The 14,469-nt window shown below is 41.1% G+C and overlaps 1 protein-coding gene across 6 annotated transcripts in view; it reads right to left on the reverse strand.

Moving 5' to 3' along the window:
• The window catches only part of Ubr5 (ubiquitin protein ligase E3 component n-recognin 5), a 102,670-nt gene that overhangs the window by 49,857 nt on the left and 38,344 nt on the right, over nucleotides 1–14,469 (reverse strand). For all 6 annotated transcript variants that reach the window (XM_034516931.2, XM_034516927.2, XM_034516929.2 and 3 more), the window contains exons 10-18: nucleotides 10,330–10,446; nucleotides 10,134–10,244; nucleotides 9,023–9,177; nucleotides 8,195–8,312; nucleotides 4,340–4,524; nucleotides 2,794–2,903; nucleotides 2,030–2,142; nucleotides 289–432; nucleotides 90–201 (exon numbers count right to left, since the gene is read on the reverse strand). In XM_034516931.2, coding sequence (XP_034372822.1) covers nucleotides 90–201; nucleotides 289–432; nucleotides 2,030–2,142; nucleotides 2,794–2,903; nucleotides 4,340–4,524; nucleotides 8,195–8,312; nucleotides 9,023–9,177; nucleotides 10,134–10,244; nucleotides 10,330–10,446 — 1,165 coding nt within the window. The remainder of the gene's footprint in view (nucleotides 1–89; nucleotides 202–288; nucleotides 433–2,029; nucleotides 2,143–2,793; nucleotides 2,904–4,339; nucleotides 4,525–8,194; nucleotides 8,313–9,022; nucleotides 9,178–10,133; nucleotides 10,245–10,329; nucleotides 10,447–14,469) is intronic.

The raw sequence follows: 14,469 nt of genomic DNA on the forward strand, positions 1-14,469 counted from the left end.
GGGGCAAACACTGTCAAATCTCAAACAACTGTACCCTAGTCCCACATGTGACAGAAGATGTAAACTCTACACAACTATAAAAGGCTTACCTTTGGAATCCACATTCACTGCTAGTATTTCCGTCTTCTCAGGTATACAAAGCTTTTTGGGAGTCCTCTGAAAACAGTCGGGAACTTTTGGAGTGCCACCTGTTTTGACAACCTGCACAACAACAGAAGTAACTTTGTGCTCACTGTCACACTCTTAGTGAGTCCATCCCCACATTCTCTCAACTCCCATACAGATTACCTGCAGCTCATCAATTCGAAGTAGCCTGCAGTCCTGCAGCAGCGAAGAAGGGTCAGCGTCTGGGCCAGAGCTGTTCTGACAGTTGGTGTTACTGGATGTTCCTGGAAACTTTACAGCTACATAGGCACCATCCACCTTTAGCACCTGGAAGTAAGAGATGGATACAATTAGTAAATATTTTAAAAGGCTTGAATAAAAACCTGCAACTTCTGCTTGCCCACCTGACAAAACTAAAGACACTTAAGCCCTTGTAAGTATTTATCAATGAACATTGTAACGTCAACCTGGAAAAAAAACCAAAGACCTTTGCTGTTTGTATCCACAAATCAAGACTCAATGAAGCAACTCACACAGCCACTAATCACAACGAGTGTTAAGCCATTTACTGACCCAAAACTAGATCCACCCAGATAAACCTCTCATCTTCTATCTTTATTATCTAAGCAACAATATCTCATAGACAGGTCTTCATGTGTCCTACTGGTCTTCACCATGCAGCTGGGTGGGGCCTTGAATAATTTCTGGGTCCTTCTGCCTCCTCCTCTAAAGGGATGACATTACAGAACTATAACTGCACCCATCCCAGCACTTTCTGCAACCATACAGGTCAGCAGCCTAGGAAGCCACAAATGGGACTAGCATGACTGAGGACGAATATACATTACTAGTATTTTATTTAATAAATTCAAATTGCCAGATCCACAGCTGTGGCCACACAGCTTTCAAGCTGGAGATGAGAGCAACAATACAGACAGATGAGCACAAGACTTGGAAGCAGGACACTTGAATCCCAACCTCTTCCACTGGGTATTTGTGAGTTTAAGTCAGTGTGATTTTCTCAAGTGAAACTGCAGCTAATCAAAAGCTTTATAAGGCCCTTATACATTGTAGCTCTTCATTTTTATCTCTTTTCATTGTGTACAAATTAAAACACCCTATTTTAAAAGGTTGAATTTTACAAAACTAAAAAGCTATCAGAAAACCTTCACTGTGCAGATATTCTATACCTGTAGGGAAATTTAAATTATGTACTGCAAAACAAAGGGGTAAATTAATGACATTCAAGCAAATGGCTTCTATTTACTTGACTTCTTGCAGTAAGAAAAAGAGGAAAAAGAACAAGAGAGTTCAAAGAAAACAGAGCTTAGTGCTACAAATTAGCATCTTCTGCAGTTTCATAGTTCCAGTAACTTTATCAAACAAAAAGGACTGTGCTGGGCCAGCAGAGCTAGCTTAATAGCTGAGAATACACACTGCCAAAACTAAACTAAAACTCAGGAGGCTGGGTACACCTGTGAGGAATTTTCTCTTAATTAAGTCAATTGAAAAAAAGACCCACTTTTCATCTGGGCCACACCTTCTGCCGGACAAAAAAGCTGCAGAAGGGAACTCCTGGCCCGTTGCTTGTCTTCTGTCACTAGGAAACACTTTCCTTCCCTGGCTCCTTGGACCTTCCATCAGTAGACAGCCATTGTTAGACTGGATGGACCTCGTAAGGCATCTTAGTAAGTCCCACATATATCCCTGTTATCAGTCCCACCCTCTGGACCTAATACACCACAGTGTCACCTCCTCACCTCCAGCAGAGACCGATCTTAATCAGACTCAGACTAAAGCAACCACTGAAGGAGACAATGTAAAGGCAACCTTGAAGAAAGAGGTCTCAGACACTAACCATAAAAACCCTCAAGGAATCAAAGTGAGCTAGTAAGTAAATAATTCTCATCTATTTTGTACAAACCTTGCCAACAGGAACATTCTTAACATCTTCAACAAAAACAACTTCCCGAAGGGACCACTGCTCTTCATTCACCTTCTCCTCTTCTTTCGGGGCAGGAGTTGATCGACGACGTTCTTAACAACAAAATGTTAAGTATCAAAAGGAGAATATAGAAAAGCACACCAGTAAGGACAAGGAATGAGGAATCTTTAAGTCACCCCTTTGTGATCTGAGGGTGATGTAAAACTGTTACTTCAAATAAACACACAGTAAATAAAGAAGAGCTACAACTGGTTACTGCTTAACTAGACTAGTATCACTACAAATACTGAAATGAGCCAAAATGTGTGTGTGCGCTACACTTAAAAAGAAATATATTCTATGTTCTTCTTAAAACCACTATGTAGCTTCACTCTGTGACTTTCAAGGAGCTTAAAATTTAGGACACAGTTCTAAACCTAGGTTTATAAATTCTAACAAGTTGAAATCATGTCATAACTAATATACAAAGTAGTAAGGGTCTCAAAAGGAAATGTAACATATATTCTGGGTAATGGTGGGGTTTCCATTGATGTTTACAAAGAATTTTATATTTTTAACTATAATTGTCAAAAAGACAAAAACAAAAAACCCTGAAACAATTAGGACCGTAAATATTGTCTTTCCAATTAAAGCTGTATCAAAACCAAAAAATAGAAAACACCAAGGGAACACACAACATCTATAGAGAGAGAGTTTTGAAATGCTACTGAGTCGGCTGGTCAGACAACACACATAAAGCTTACTGTATGGCATGGATGCACTGCTGGCAATGGAGGAAGCATCGCTGCAGGTGGATGCTGGGGATGGCGGAGGACCCATTTCTGTTTTTACTGGTTCCTGCTTACTCTCAGGCCTAAAATGAGAAAAGTAAAGTACTCTTCTTATAACTAGGAATTAAAACAACAGAAACTTTCAAACAACTTACTGAGGCAAGTTTATAAAAGAGAACAAAATTCTTACGAAATGGATATAGTTTTAAATATCAAATGTAACTTATGTCAAGAGTTCCATGTAATAAAAAGATACATGGTGCACATAAGAAAGAAAAAGCAGTAAAGAAAGCTCTCTACAGCTCAAGTCGGCAGTGCAGACACACAGCCCTGCTCTAGGCGACGCAGCTAGAACTCCAGCTCCAGGACGGTCTATAAGCAGCCCACATTTACATCAAGTAAAATAAGTCTAGACAAACGCTTAGTTGCTCACAAACCTTTTAAAACTATTTTATCATATATACAAAATAATTTGGGTCTTCATCTTAACCCTCCTGCTTCCTACTGCCCTCACTGGGAATTTTGCCTGAATTTAGACTTAAAAAAAGTTAAAGGGGGAAAAAAAAAAAACCCAAGGTCTCATGATGTAGCTCTGGCTGGCCTGGAACAGACCAGCTTGCCCTCCGCTTCCCAAGTGCTGGGATTAAAGGTGTCACATCAATCTGAATTTTTAAATGATTCTAAAGTAACATAACAGTATTTTATCACCATGCTCGAGGCAGTCAACACTACTACTCTGTAGAGAGATGGAGAAACGGGGCAATCTGACTGATGGCTAGCATACTGTAAGTGAAGGCTCTTCAGTGGCAGGCAGGCAGTTCTACTGAAGCAGAAAAGGCTGTGTTCTCTATACAGAATGTGACTTAACTTTATTGATAGAAATTAATAAATCCAAAGAAGACTGAAAAAATCTTTTTATGGAGTTTAAATATATTCCACTCATTTTATTTACAGGTTATATCTGTTTTTTTTTTTGTTACATTTGTTTGAAGATAAGTACACAAAACTTTGAGCACTTTCGACACCTACGTATATGGTGGACCCGTAAATTTCCATGTGTAAAATTGTGTCCATTTTCTGATGTACCCAAAACTTAGCAAAGAGAAAACACTCTTCCATGCTACAACGATGGGAGCACACTTCCATCAGGTGACACTAACAACTTTACTGCATAGGAAGAAGAGTCTCAAGAACTATATTAACACCTGCAAAGCACACAGACTAACGACAACAAACAAAACAAGACAACAAGAAAGAGCACTGCCTTGTCACTCTGACCACCATCAGAAACTGTAACAATGCCTGGACACATGGCTCAGCTGTCAAGAGCACTTACTGTGTTCTTCCATGCTCTCCAGCATACACAGCAAGCAAACACTCTACACATAAAATCAAATGTTTTAAAGAAGAAACTGTAAAGTACAATTAAAAAACAAAATCAGCATGTCCCCCTTTTCTTTATCACATTTTTGATGGCCGTGTTCACACATACAGAAAGAACAGAGGTCCCAGTACTCACTTTGTTTCAATCGTTTTGCTGGCTTTTTCCATGCTTTTCAGGCTCTCTGGAGACCGAAGCTGAAATCTACAGCTGTCATTCATATTCCAGACTGACTCCATTAAGACACCAACTTTAGGAATCCCAGCACTAATTGAAAAGGCAACCGCTCCAGCATGATAGAGAGGATTATTTCTTAAGCACACCTGGCAGACAAAAGAAAATCACAGTTAGGATGATACAACAGACAATGACAATCAGTTCAAACATTCGGGAAAGTGCCTTCCTGTTTTCCAACACAAAGTCACCGGCAGCAAGGATACACTGTACCCTTCTCCATCCAGACACATATCCCCACAACTAAAGAGCAGTGACACCAGCCTGTCTGCTAGGAATGAGTCACTAAACTCACACAGCCAGTGTCAACCATTCTAGGAAAGGGAAAGGAAACAGAAGAGAAGAAAACAACTATTTTTCTCCATTTCATGCCATTTTAAACTTTTTCTTCCTTAATTCTGATGTTCCACAGGCTCTAAGATATCGTTTCTTATGGATGCTACTCTCAGCCTTCAATGGACCCTGTAATCTTCTAAAGGAGTATAGTGTGCAGCTCAGCCTGTATCCCAGCACTCAAAAGGCTAAGGTAGAAGAAATACCTCAGCAAAGCTGGAGTAAGACTCCTGAATAAACAAACACACAAACACTAACCTTGGCATCAGGGGTTTAAGGAAGCTCAACTGTCAATGACCTATAAAATTCTCACTGTTAGCTAAAAAAAAAATAGGACATATTAAAGGACCATGCAGAACTAAGGCTATCTTATCTCTAAAGCTAAAAAAAAAAAAAAAAGCCAGAGGTTCATTCATGGCAGTTATGGGCGAGCGGGCAGCTGGCCTCCAAAATGACACAGTCAAGCAAACCACAGCAGTGGCTCAGTTCCCCTGACAACAACTCTGAGACATCAACTACAGGTTCTGGCATAAATAAATAAATAAATGCTCTCTAAAGCAAATGTGGAACTAGAAAAACGTACAGCCAGAAACTTTCAGGAAACATGTCTGTCTGCTACCCTCCACCACAAGCCAAAACCAGCTACTGCAGGCCATGCTCCTGCCTTCTCTTAAACATCTCTCCCCCGATATTTAGTGACTGCACCTACCTAAATTCATACTAAAAACTTTTCTTGCCAGGCATGGTGGTGCATCCTTTTAATATTAGCAGTCAGGAGGCAGAGGCAGGGGCACCTCTTTTGAGTTTCAAGAGGCAGAGGCAGGGGCATTTCTAATCTGCATGGCAAGTTGCAAGCAAGTTCCAGGGCAGTCAGAGCTTTCTAGGTGAGACCCCATTTCAAGATAATAAATACACAAAACTCCCCACAAACCTATCCCTAATAAACTCCAACTTAGCCTTACTCTAAAAAATAAAACTAATGAAAGCTTAGAGCCCAATATATGCTCAACAAAAAAAAAAAGCACTTTAACTGAAATCAAAACATTATTATTAACTGAAATTCTTTACTGGCATCTTCTTACATTAAATGTGCCTCAAAGTCAAGGAACAATTCCAAGTCTGGGTCAGCAGTGTTCAATTAATAGTTGGTAAAGACATCATTCTCAACTATTAAGATCTATAAATGCAGGTGACCAACAGTTCTTTCTGTTGTCAGAAAGTCAATGTGTACGAGTCTGTGGCTCCATAAACCTCTGGGTTTTAAAAGAAAACCTTACTTGTACCAGAAGGAACTCCGATATGTCCTATGCTTCAGCGGTTTGTTACCAGTGTTCCTTATTTAAAGATTTCCCCTTGGTCTAGAGCAGTGACTATCAACTTTCCTAGCGCTTCAACACTCTCCTATTTGGAGTCAACCCATGTTGTGATGAACCCAAACTATAAACATATTTTCCTAACTATGACTTTGTTCCTGTTATGAATCATAAATGTAAATCTGTGTTTTCCTATAGTCTTAAATGATTGCTGCTAAAGGTTCACTCGACCGCTGGGCTAACGATGGCTCAACAATTGAGAGCATTTACTGTTCCTACAGAGAGCCTGTGTTCGGCTCCGAGCACCTACCTACCTGCTCACAATATTCTGTAACTCCAGATCCAGCCATTCAACATCCTCTCCTGGCCTCAACCGGCACCAGACACACACATGATGCAATACACACATGCAGCCAAAATACGCATACACACAAAATCAAGTCAGGCAAGTCTAGAACTACACAGGTCAAACCTGTTTCCTTCTTCAAGCTCCTTTGCCCCACCTTCTTGTCACTTGCTCTTTAAATAGCTGCTGTGTCCTGTCTGTAAGCTCAGTCACTAATAATTAGTGTTCATACAGAAGAGACCTTGTTCAAAGCACCTTAGGGTAAGTGCTGAAAACAGAGTCACCTTGGAGAGCTGACATTTCTATCTGGAAGATGAACGACTCAGAACAAGACAACCTGGGACTGGGGAAGAGGTAAGGAAACAGTCCAGGAAAGCTGGGATACAGTATGACTATTTCTGGACACACAGAGAGTAGGGGGATAGGACAAATATTTTAGTGCTGGAGAAGAACCTGAAATGCAAATGCATGAGAAGGTAGGAAGGCTGTTATGTAATAAAAATCCACACTCGTCCTAAATCCCAAGGACAATGACACTCTTGAAGTACAACACTTGATATGATAAATAAATACTAAATTTTATCATGTAAATGTCCACTAGGGTCCTTCTGATCAATGTCCCAAAAGCCCTTTAATCCTGTGGGTCATCTCATTTTAATAATCATTTTACAAACATTTAATAATATTAGTAACTACAACTAAAAACCATTAAAATGTTTTATGATAGTAATAACATTATAACTATCAAAAGCAGCCAAAATATTAGTGGCAACAGTTCATAAGTACCTTTTTGATAATCTCTTTAAGTGTTTTATTTTTAAGTTATGTGTGGGTGTGTGTGTCTGTATGGGTCTGTGCTCATGAGTGCAGTACTTGCAATGTCCAGAAGATGGGGTGCAAGCATCTACAGCTAAGCCACCAGGAGCCAGGAGCTGCCCAACAGGGTGCTCAAGAATGGGCACTGTGAACCACTGGGCTCTCTCCAGCCTTGCAGAGTCCTTTTATCATGTATTATGTGCACGGCGTTATGGGTGCGCGTGTGCCATGGTGCACATGTGGAGATCAGAGACTTGATACAACTGTTTTCTACCTCTACTCTCTGGGGCTCCAGATTCAAACTCAGGTCACTAGGTTAACAGAAAGCTAAGCCATCAACAACCCACTTTTACTAAACTCTCACTATCTTATCTTCTCCTTCATTCAATTTGCTGTACTGTGTATTAGGCATTCAGAAATAATCAACTACACATAGATAAAAGGGACATGAGGCCTACAAGAGACTCCTCCACTTTGAATATCATTTTCTAACATACCATCTCAGAGCCCAGAAACACCAATTTGTAGAAATGAATGCAGGATCTGACACAGCCTCTTTCTGTCTGACAATACTCCACAGAGCAAACTTTCAAGCTGCTCACCTCCAAGGCTTCCCTAGGATGTCAATCATAGACATGCCCGGCCTTACTGCTAGGATGACCTCAACCAACACTCTTACAAGGCTCTGCAATGGAAAAGCACTAAATAATTCTTGAAGCTATGCCAATAAGGAAACCCTGCTCCGTAGGAAAACTCCAAAGACATGAGACAAGAATCTACAGAACATCGCTTCTCTGAAAGAAGGCTGACAAGGCTCCAACATGCTAGAGACCCAGAACACTGGCTAGCAACACTCACCTACAGAAAGGCTTGCTAAGGGGAACTGCTCAGCAGGGAGAATGATTGCTTTAGAAACCAGCCATTTAGACAAGTTCAACCCTAACCACTTACCTGAGTTCCAACAGTGATGTTTGGCATGGAGGAAATACCAGCACTGGACTTGGGCTTTTTATTCTTTGCTCTGGCTTTCTCTAACATTTTCTTCCTTTGACTAAAAGGAACAACACCCCTGGAGAGGAAAAACATAAATGGGTCAAAAACCAGAAAAACAGTCCATTAAGGAACTGTAAACTTACTTAGCCATGTAGTAAGCACGGCTGGTGCGGGCTTCTCGACGGTGTCTCTCTGCTCAGCACTGACCTGCAACTCCTACTTACTTATACCTTGCTCATAACTTTATTAGTGAAGAGCAGCTGGTTTTAGTCAACCTTCAGAATTAAATCCTATAGAGAATACAACCAATATTCTCTTTACAATGAACTTCTCCTACACATAACTATTGGTACCCCCTAACAAAGATTAACTTTAGAGCTTTATTAACACACACACACACACACACACACACACACACACACACAAACACACACACAAAAAACACTTGAAGAAAAATTCATGCAATAAAATTTTTAAATTATATATCCCATAATTTATAATTGTGTGGAAAGGATTAAAACTACCTGCAAATATTAGCCGTAGTTATCTGCACATAGTAGGAGTCTGTATAATGTATTATACTTTGTGCTCTCAGGAAACTTAATAACATGGTTGCTAAGCATACAGAGTTTGCATAAATGTCTTCTTAGTTTTTCAATGGAACGGCTTTAAAGAGAAGCTCCTTCCTGTGTCTACAAAGCACTGTCTCACAATGACCTCATGATGAATGGCATTTTTCTCTTCAAAGCAGCTTTCGATGTAGCAACAATATTTTGTGAAACTTACCACCAATATAAATTATTCTCCAGCTGGGCGCAGGTATAAAGGGCACAGCAATGTAAAGAAACTATCCGTTCTCCTTGAAGCTCGGAGTAAGTCTGTGCTGTGTGTTCTAACTTAGAAGCCACAGAACTTAGTGTTTCATCCACCCAGGTAGCAACCTAAGGAGACAGGAGGCTTAAGTAAGAGCTGTGGTCAACACAGAGCAAGGGACAGTGTGTATTCTATCAACTCAAGGTCTAACATGCTTGGAGTTCAATACAACAAAAGTAAGATACTTCAGAAATTTTTCCTGGGGACTGGAGAGACTGCTCAGTGATTAAGAGCACTTTCTGCTCTTATAGAGGACCCAGATTCAGCTCCCATCCCAGCACCCCATGGAGCCTGACAACTGTCCCTAACTCCAGTTCTAGGAGCTCAGACATCCTCCTCCTGTGGTCACCACTGACACATGTGCAGGCACTCATATACATCAAAGACTAAAAACTACACTTTACTCCCTTGTAATCAAACAACAACCATTCCTAAAGCACTAACCATGTGCTCCCCTAAGAATTTTTAATAGAATTTGATCACTTTAAAGCAAGCTGCTTGCCTAACGTGTAATTCCAGGTTATAGGCGTGCCATGAACATGCCTACTCTCAGCTGAAGTGGAACATCAATCCAGTTTCAAACAGGCTGTCCTAGCTTAAGCCCCTTCTCCTGTCTCTAAACACTTTCCTTTCTAGCTTTTCTTGGGTATTTTCCTCTTTCCTCAACTATAGAAAGCCACTTTCAACATACATAACCTAGCAGGATGGCTGGTGAAAGTGCTGGCCCTTAAACCTACAAGTTCAGTCAGCAGACCCCACATACTGATCTGGAGAGGACTGGCCCTCACATGTTATCCCTCCCACCTCCACATGTCGCCATGCACTCACAAACAACTACAGTAAGCAACTTTGAATTACGATACAAACTAGCCAGCATCAAGACTGAGGGGCAGAGTATTGTTGTAAATGTTCAAAGGCTTTTACTATGGACCTACATCAGACTGAAAGAAGATGAAATGAGGCAGAGAACGCAAGCCCACAACTCTACACAATAAATGTCCATCAATGCAAAAATGGTCCCTACCTTGTTATTTTCAGTAGCTACGGTTGCTCTTATGCTATTTGCGGACAGGAGGACTATCTTTTCATTGGTCAACCCCAAAAATGTTGCTCGTGGATGATGCAATGAAGGATTCTTTGAAAGCATAAGAAAAAATGATTATTACTTCTTATGTAGACATGTAGAGTCATGAATTCCAAGGCTTACTGTAATAAAATACCTGGGCATTTCTGTAAGGCTCAGATTCACTCCATCTCCACTGGTAAAGTTCTCCTTTACTGCTGACAGCAACAAGCTCAGAATACAGAGCCCCAATGCAGGTAAATTTTGTTCCATCCTAGAAAATACAAATAAAGCAAAACTGTGAATACAAAAATTGCCAAATTCCTTGATTTGACACAGCTTTTAAATCACTGCAGAAATCCAGAATGCTTACATAAGCACATACACCACAAGCTACAGCACACACACACACACACACACACACACACACACACACACACACACACACACACCCCGCCCTTGGCTCCCTTTCACTAACTCTCCTCCAGCAATGCTGGCCTGCTTCCTGTTTCCAGACGGATGTCCACCAGGACACCACAGCAGTACTTGCTGTTGTCTCTACCTTTGCTTTGAGGTAATACATTCCCTCTCCTTCAAGTCTGTGAAGAGACTCTCAGCAGTGCTGACAGCCTAGCTCCCACCCTGCCATCTTCTCTGTTCACACCACATGTCCCAGCCCAGGGAGTTTACCAGTTCATCTCGCACAAATGACAGCTCTTGCTCACCACTGTAACGTAACCTAGACAGTCCTCAGAAAGTACTCAGTGAAGGTGCTAAATGAGGGCTGAGGTTGTAGCAGGAACATTCCTTCCCTGTGGACACTTCCACAAGTGTCCTGCTGAGACACTGGTTTTTGTGGTAAAAGTTCATTAACTTTTAAGGTGAAAGATAGACAATAAATTAGGGTGCAATTATATCAACAAAAAAAGCAATGACTGTAAATATGATTTTTTAAAAATGTAAGACAATGACTGAGTCCATAAACCTTCAACTTCCAAAACCAGAATCTTATTTGGTCAGATAAGCTCCACACTGCTGACCTAACTTAGAGTTACAAACAACAGGTTATACCTTAAAATTTACAAAAAGATCACTGATTTTAATCTTATTGGATCTTCTCTAACTACTTCCACTTCAAGTCACCCTACAGATGGCACCTGAAGGATGATACGCAATACAATTTCAATTCTTCAGAACTGACCCGAGCCCTCTTCCTGCTCTTTGTGTAGGGTTGCAGTGTGTCTTACCTCTCGACCTCATTCACACTTCTCAATCCTTCAGGGAAAATTAATATACTGAACAGCGTCAGCAAATGGGAATCCAAACCTAGGTCCACTTGTTAAAGCAACCTGGGGTCAATTATGTTTCTCTAAACCTATTTTCACATCTGAGATGACTGTATTTTAACAACTATTGGTTGGGGACAGAGGAACTACTATACAAAGCATATGGCACAAGTTCTTAATCAGATTTACCCATGTCCAGGATGCTCCCTACTTCTGGCATAGCCTTACCTCTGCTGTTACACAATGAAACCACCTCTCTAACTTCCTGAACACCCTCCATCTCTAGACAAAGACCCGCTACCTTCTCTACAGGCCACACATACACAGACACACACTAAACACTGCCTCTTCTTCTCCCCCTTTCCCCACAACCAATCAACTGGCATGTCTTTCAGCGTCAGCCTCGTGGTAAAGTGAACTCGTAGTTATGCTATTTCATCTTGTGACATTTCTGAAACGAATACAATAGTACGTCTAGTTGCCAAATGGATACCCTATAATCTATCAATCTAGTCTCTATAAAATGCATGGTGGTATAAACCTCTAGTCCTAATGCTCAAGTAGGAGAATCCAGAGCTCAAGGCTAGCCTGAATGACAGAGCTACTGTGCCCTGCTGCTACATGCCCTCTCTTTAAGTCACTAGCAGCTCTCTCCAATTTCCTTACCACTTCATCAGTGCGTTTCCTCCAAACTGTCCCACTATCCCCTAAGGCTCTACCATCAGCCTCACCAAATTTTGAAATATGATGTCCTTGTTATCTATAGAATTCTCTGCTGATATCATTTATTTTTTAAAAAGTAAGGAGAACTGTGATATAATAAACATAATTTAACATAGGCCTAAGCATAAGGGTTAAGAAAGAGAGGTACTGAGAAAAAAGTAAAAAGGCAGCCACACTCAAAACAATGAGCACGGTTTCTCAGAGAAGAGCTGTGGAAACTGACACATATCCAAATTGGTGGGTAAAGCTCCCAAGGCCCACATCATCTGCACTCTCTACCCTACTGATGGCCCACTGGCCACCACCTAATAGTGGACCTCACCTACTGATGGCCCACTGGCCACCGTGTTACAGTAGATTTCACATTCTTCTCTTTCTTTTATCTCATCAGTCCATCAACTAATCAAGGAACATCAAATTCCTTGTCAAATTCCTCAAAGTCTTCCTTCCTCTGGACCATACTTTGGTTAAGGTCTCCTCATTTGATCCAACAATCTTCTCATGCTCAACCTGACCAGATTTTCCTTTTACTGTTACTCTAGTTCTCTCATGATTCCAAGAGTACTCACTTCTTTAAAAACAAACAAAATCCCACCACCCTTATCACAAACCTTCTTTAGAGGCTCTGATGAACCATTAGTCACTGAAGAACAATACCTTAGTTCCTTGGGAAGTTGACCCTTAGCATCTACAATCTACACCATCCTACCATCTCTACTTAGTAAATTACAGCAGCAGTTCTGCACATGTACTGTTCTACAAACATACTATGATCTTCCATGACTCAGAATTCATGCATGACTATGGAAATGTCAGCTCCTCTGTGAAGCTTTTCTCCAGACTCTAAAATGGAATTAGTCATTTCCCATTCAATCCCCACAGAATTTTCTCCACCCCTTCAGGTTAGCAGCAATGCTGCTAACACATGACACTCTATGGTGGGGCCCCTCAGTGAGTTCTAGCCTACTGTAGGCCATCATGACACATTGCACATCAACCAAATGCAGGGCGAATGAACAAGTGACTCCAGTATCGTACCACCCTGAAGGAACCATCCTAACTGCAAATACAATGACTTACTTATTTAAAAACTGACTTGCTACATCCTTCCATGATGGCCCCACTGTTCACCAAGACAAGTCCTAACCGAGCCAGCAGGGCTGATCACGACCTGCAACTCTGCTATGGACCAATGCTGATGAACGGTGCACTAACCAGCCTAAGGAAGGGACCAAAAGGTCACTGAGCACGTACAGTGTGCAGTGCATGCAGTGCTGTGATCAGGAGTCTGCTGTGCCATTTGGTCAGCTGTGGTTCTCGGCCTCGTCTTCCTTATCCTAACATCCCTTTTTTAATGCTGCTTTTCTGTGGTCCTGTCTTGTTTTACTCCTTGCTGGCCTAGTATTCACCTTGAACAAATAGCACTCCTCCTGAGGACTGGGAACATAGGCATGTGCCATACATAATGCCTGGATGAAGCTGACATTTCAGAGACATTTCTAAGAAATTTCTAAGTGTCAACAAAACAAGCTTCCATTTCTAAAACTTTGTTTTCATGTTCACCCACATGTAAAGCAAGGCAAGGATGAAGCAGTGTGGCCAATAAATATCTTTTAGTAGCAGCTGACTTGTCTAAGAAGCAGTTATCACAGGCCAGCCTCCTCTCTCCCCCACTGGACACACAGCACATGACTTCATATTTAAAGAGCTGCTAGGAATAAACATACGAATTCTCCCTTCCTAACCTTTCTGAAAACATATCCAGAACAGAAAGAGCTCTAACTGCTAATTAACAGTGCTGATCTGCACATCACTTCTGTATTCCTCCTATAAAACACCACAAAGCCCTTCCTGGGAGCTTAGCAAGTGAAGAACAGAAGCACCCTTTAAATCTAAATAGTGTGTTTTGTCAGAGGACAAAGCAAAGTGTTTAAGTGAGTTTTACTTAGAGATGTGTGATTTACTGCACATCTTTGAGTTTTCACCATGATATTCCAGCATACTACAGTCAAATGGTTGCCATGGTTGAGCAGACTCAGACTTATCTGACACCACTTATTTAATTACAGTCCTCTAGTGAAGTGAGGCAGCATGTTTATGCCATGTGTGTCCATGTGCCACTTTACACCTGTGTCTTCCATTCACACATGATCTATGGCGGCCGACTTCATTCTGTGTCAGAATGTCTGGCTTTTCTTTTCTGAAGACTACCCATATAAGTGAAATTACATAGTATGCATGTTTCTAACTGTTTCACTTAGCGTACTTTCCTCTAATTCTATACCTAT

Source organism: Arvicanthis niloticus, chromosome 13, assembly GCF_011762505.2.
Source record: "Arvicanthis niloticus isolate mArvNil1 chromosome 13, mArvNil1.pat.X, whole genome shotgun sequence".
Taxonomy (NCBI): Eukaryota; Metazoa; Chordata; class Mammalia; order Rodentia; family Muridae; genus Arvicanthis; species Arvicanthis niloticus.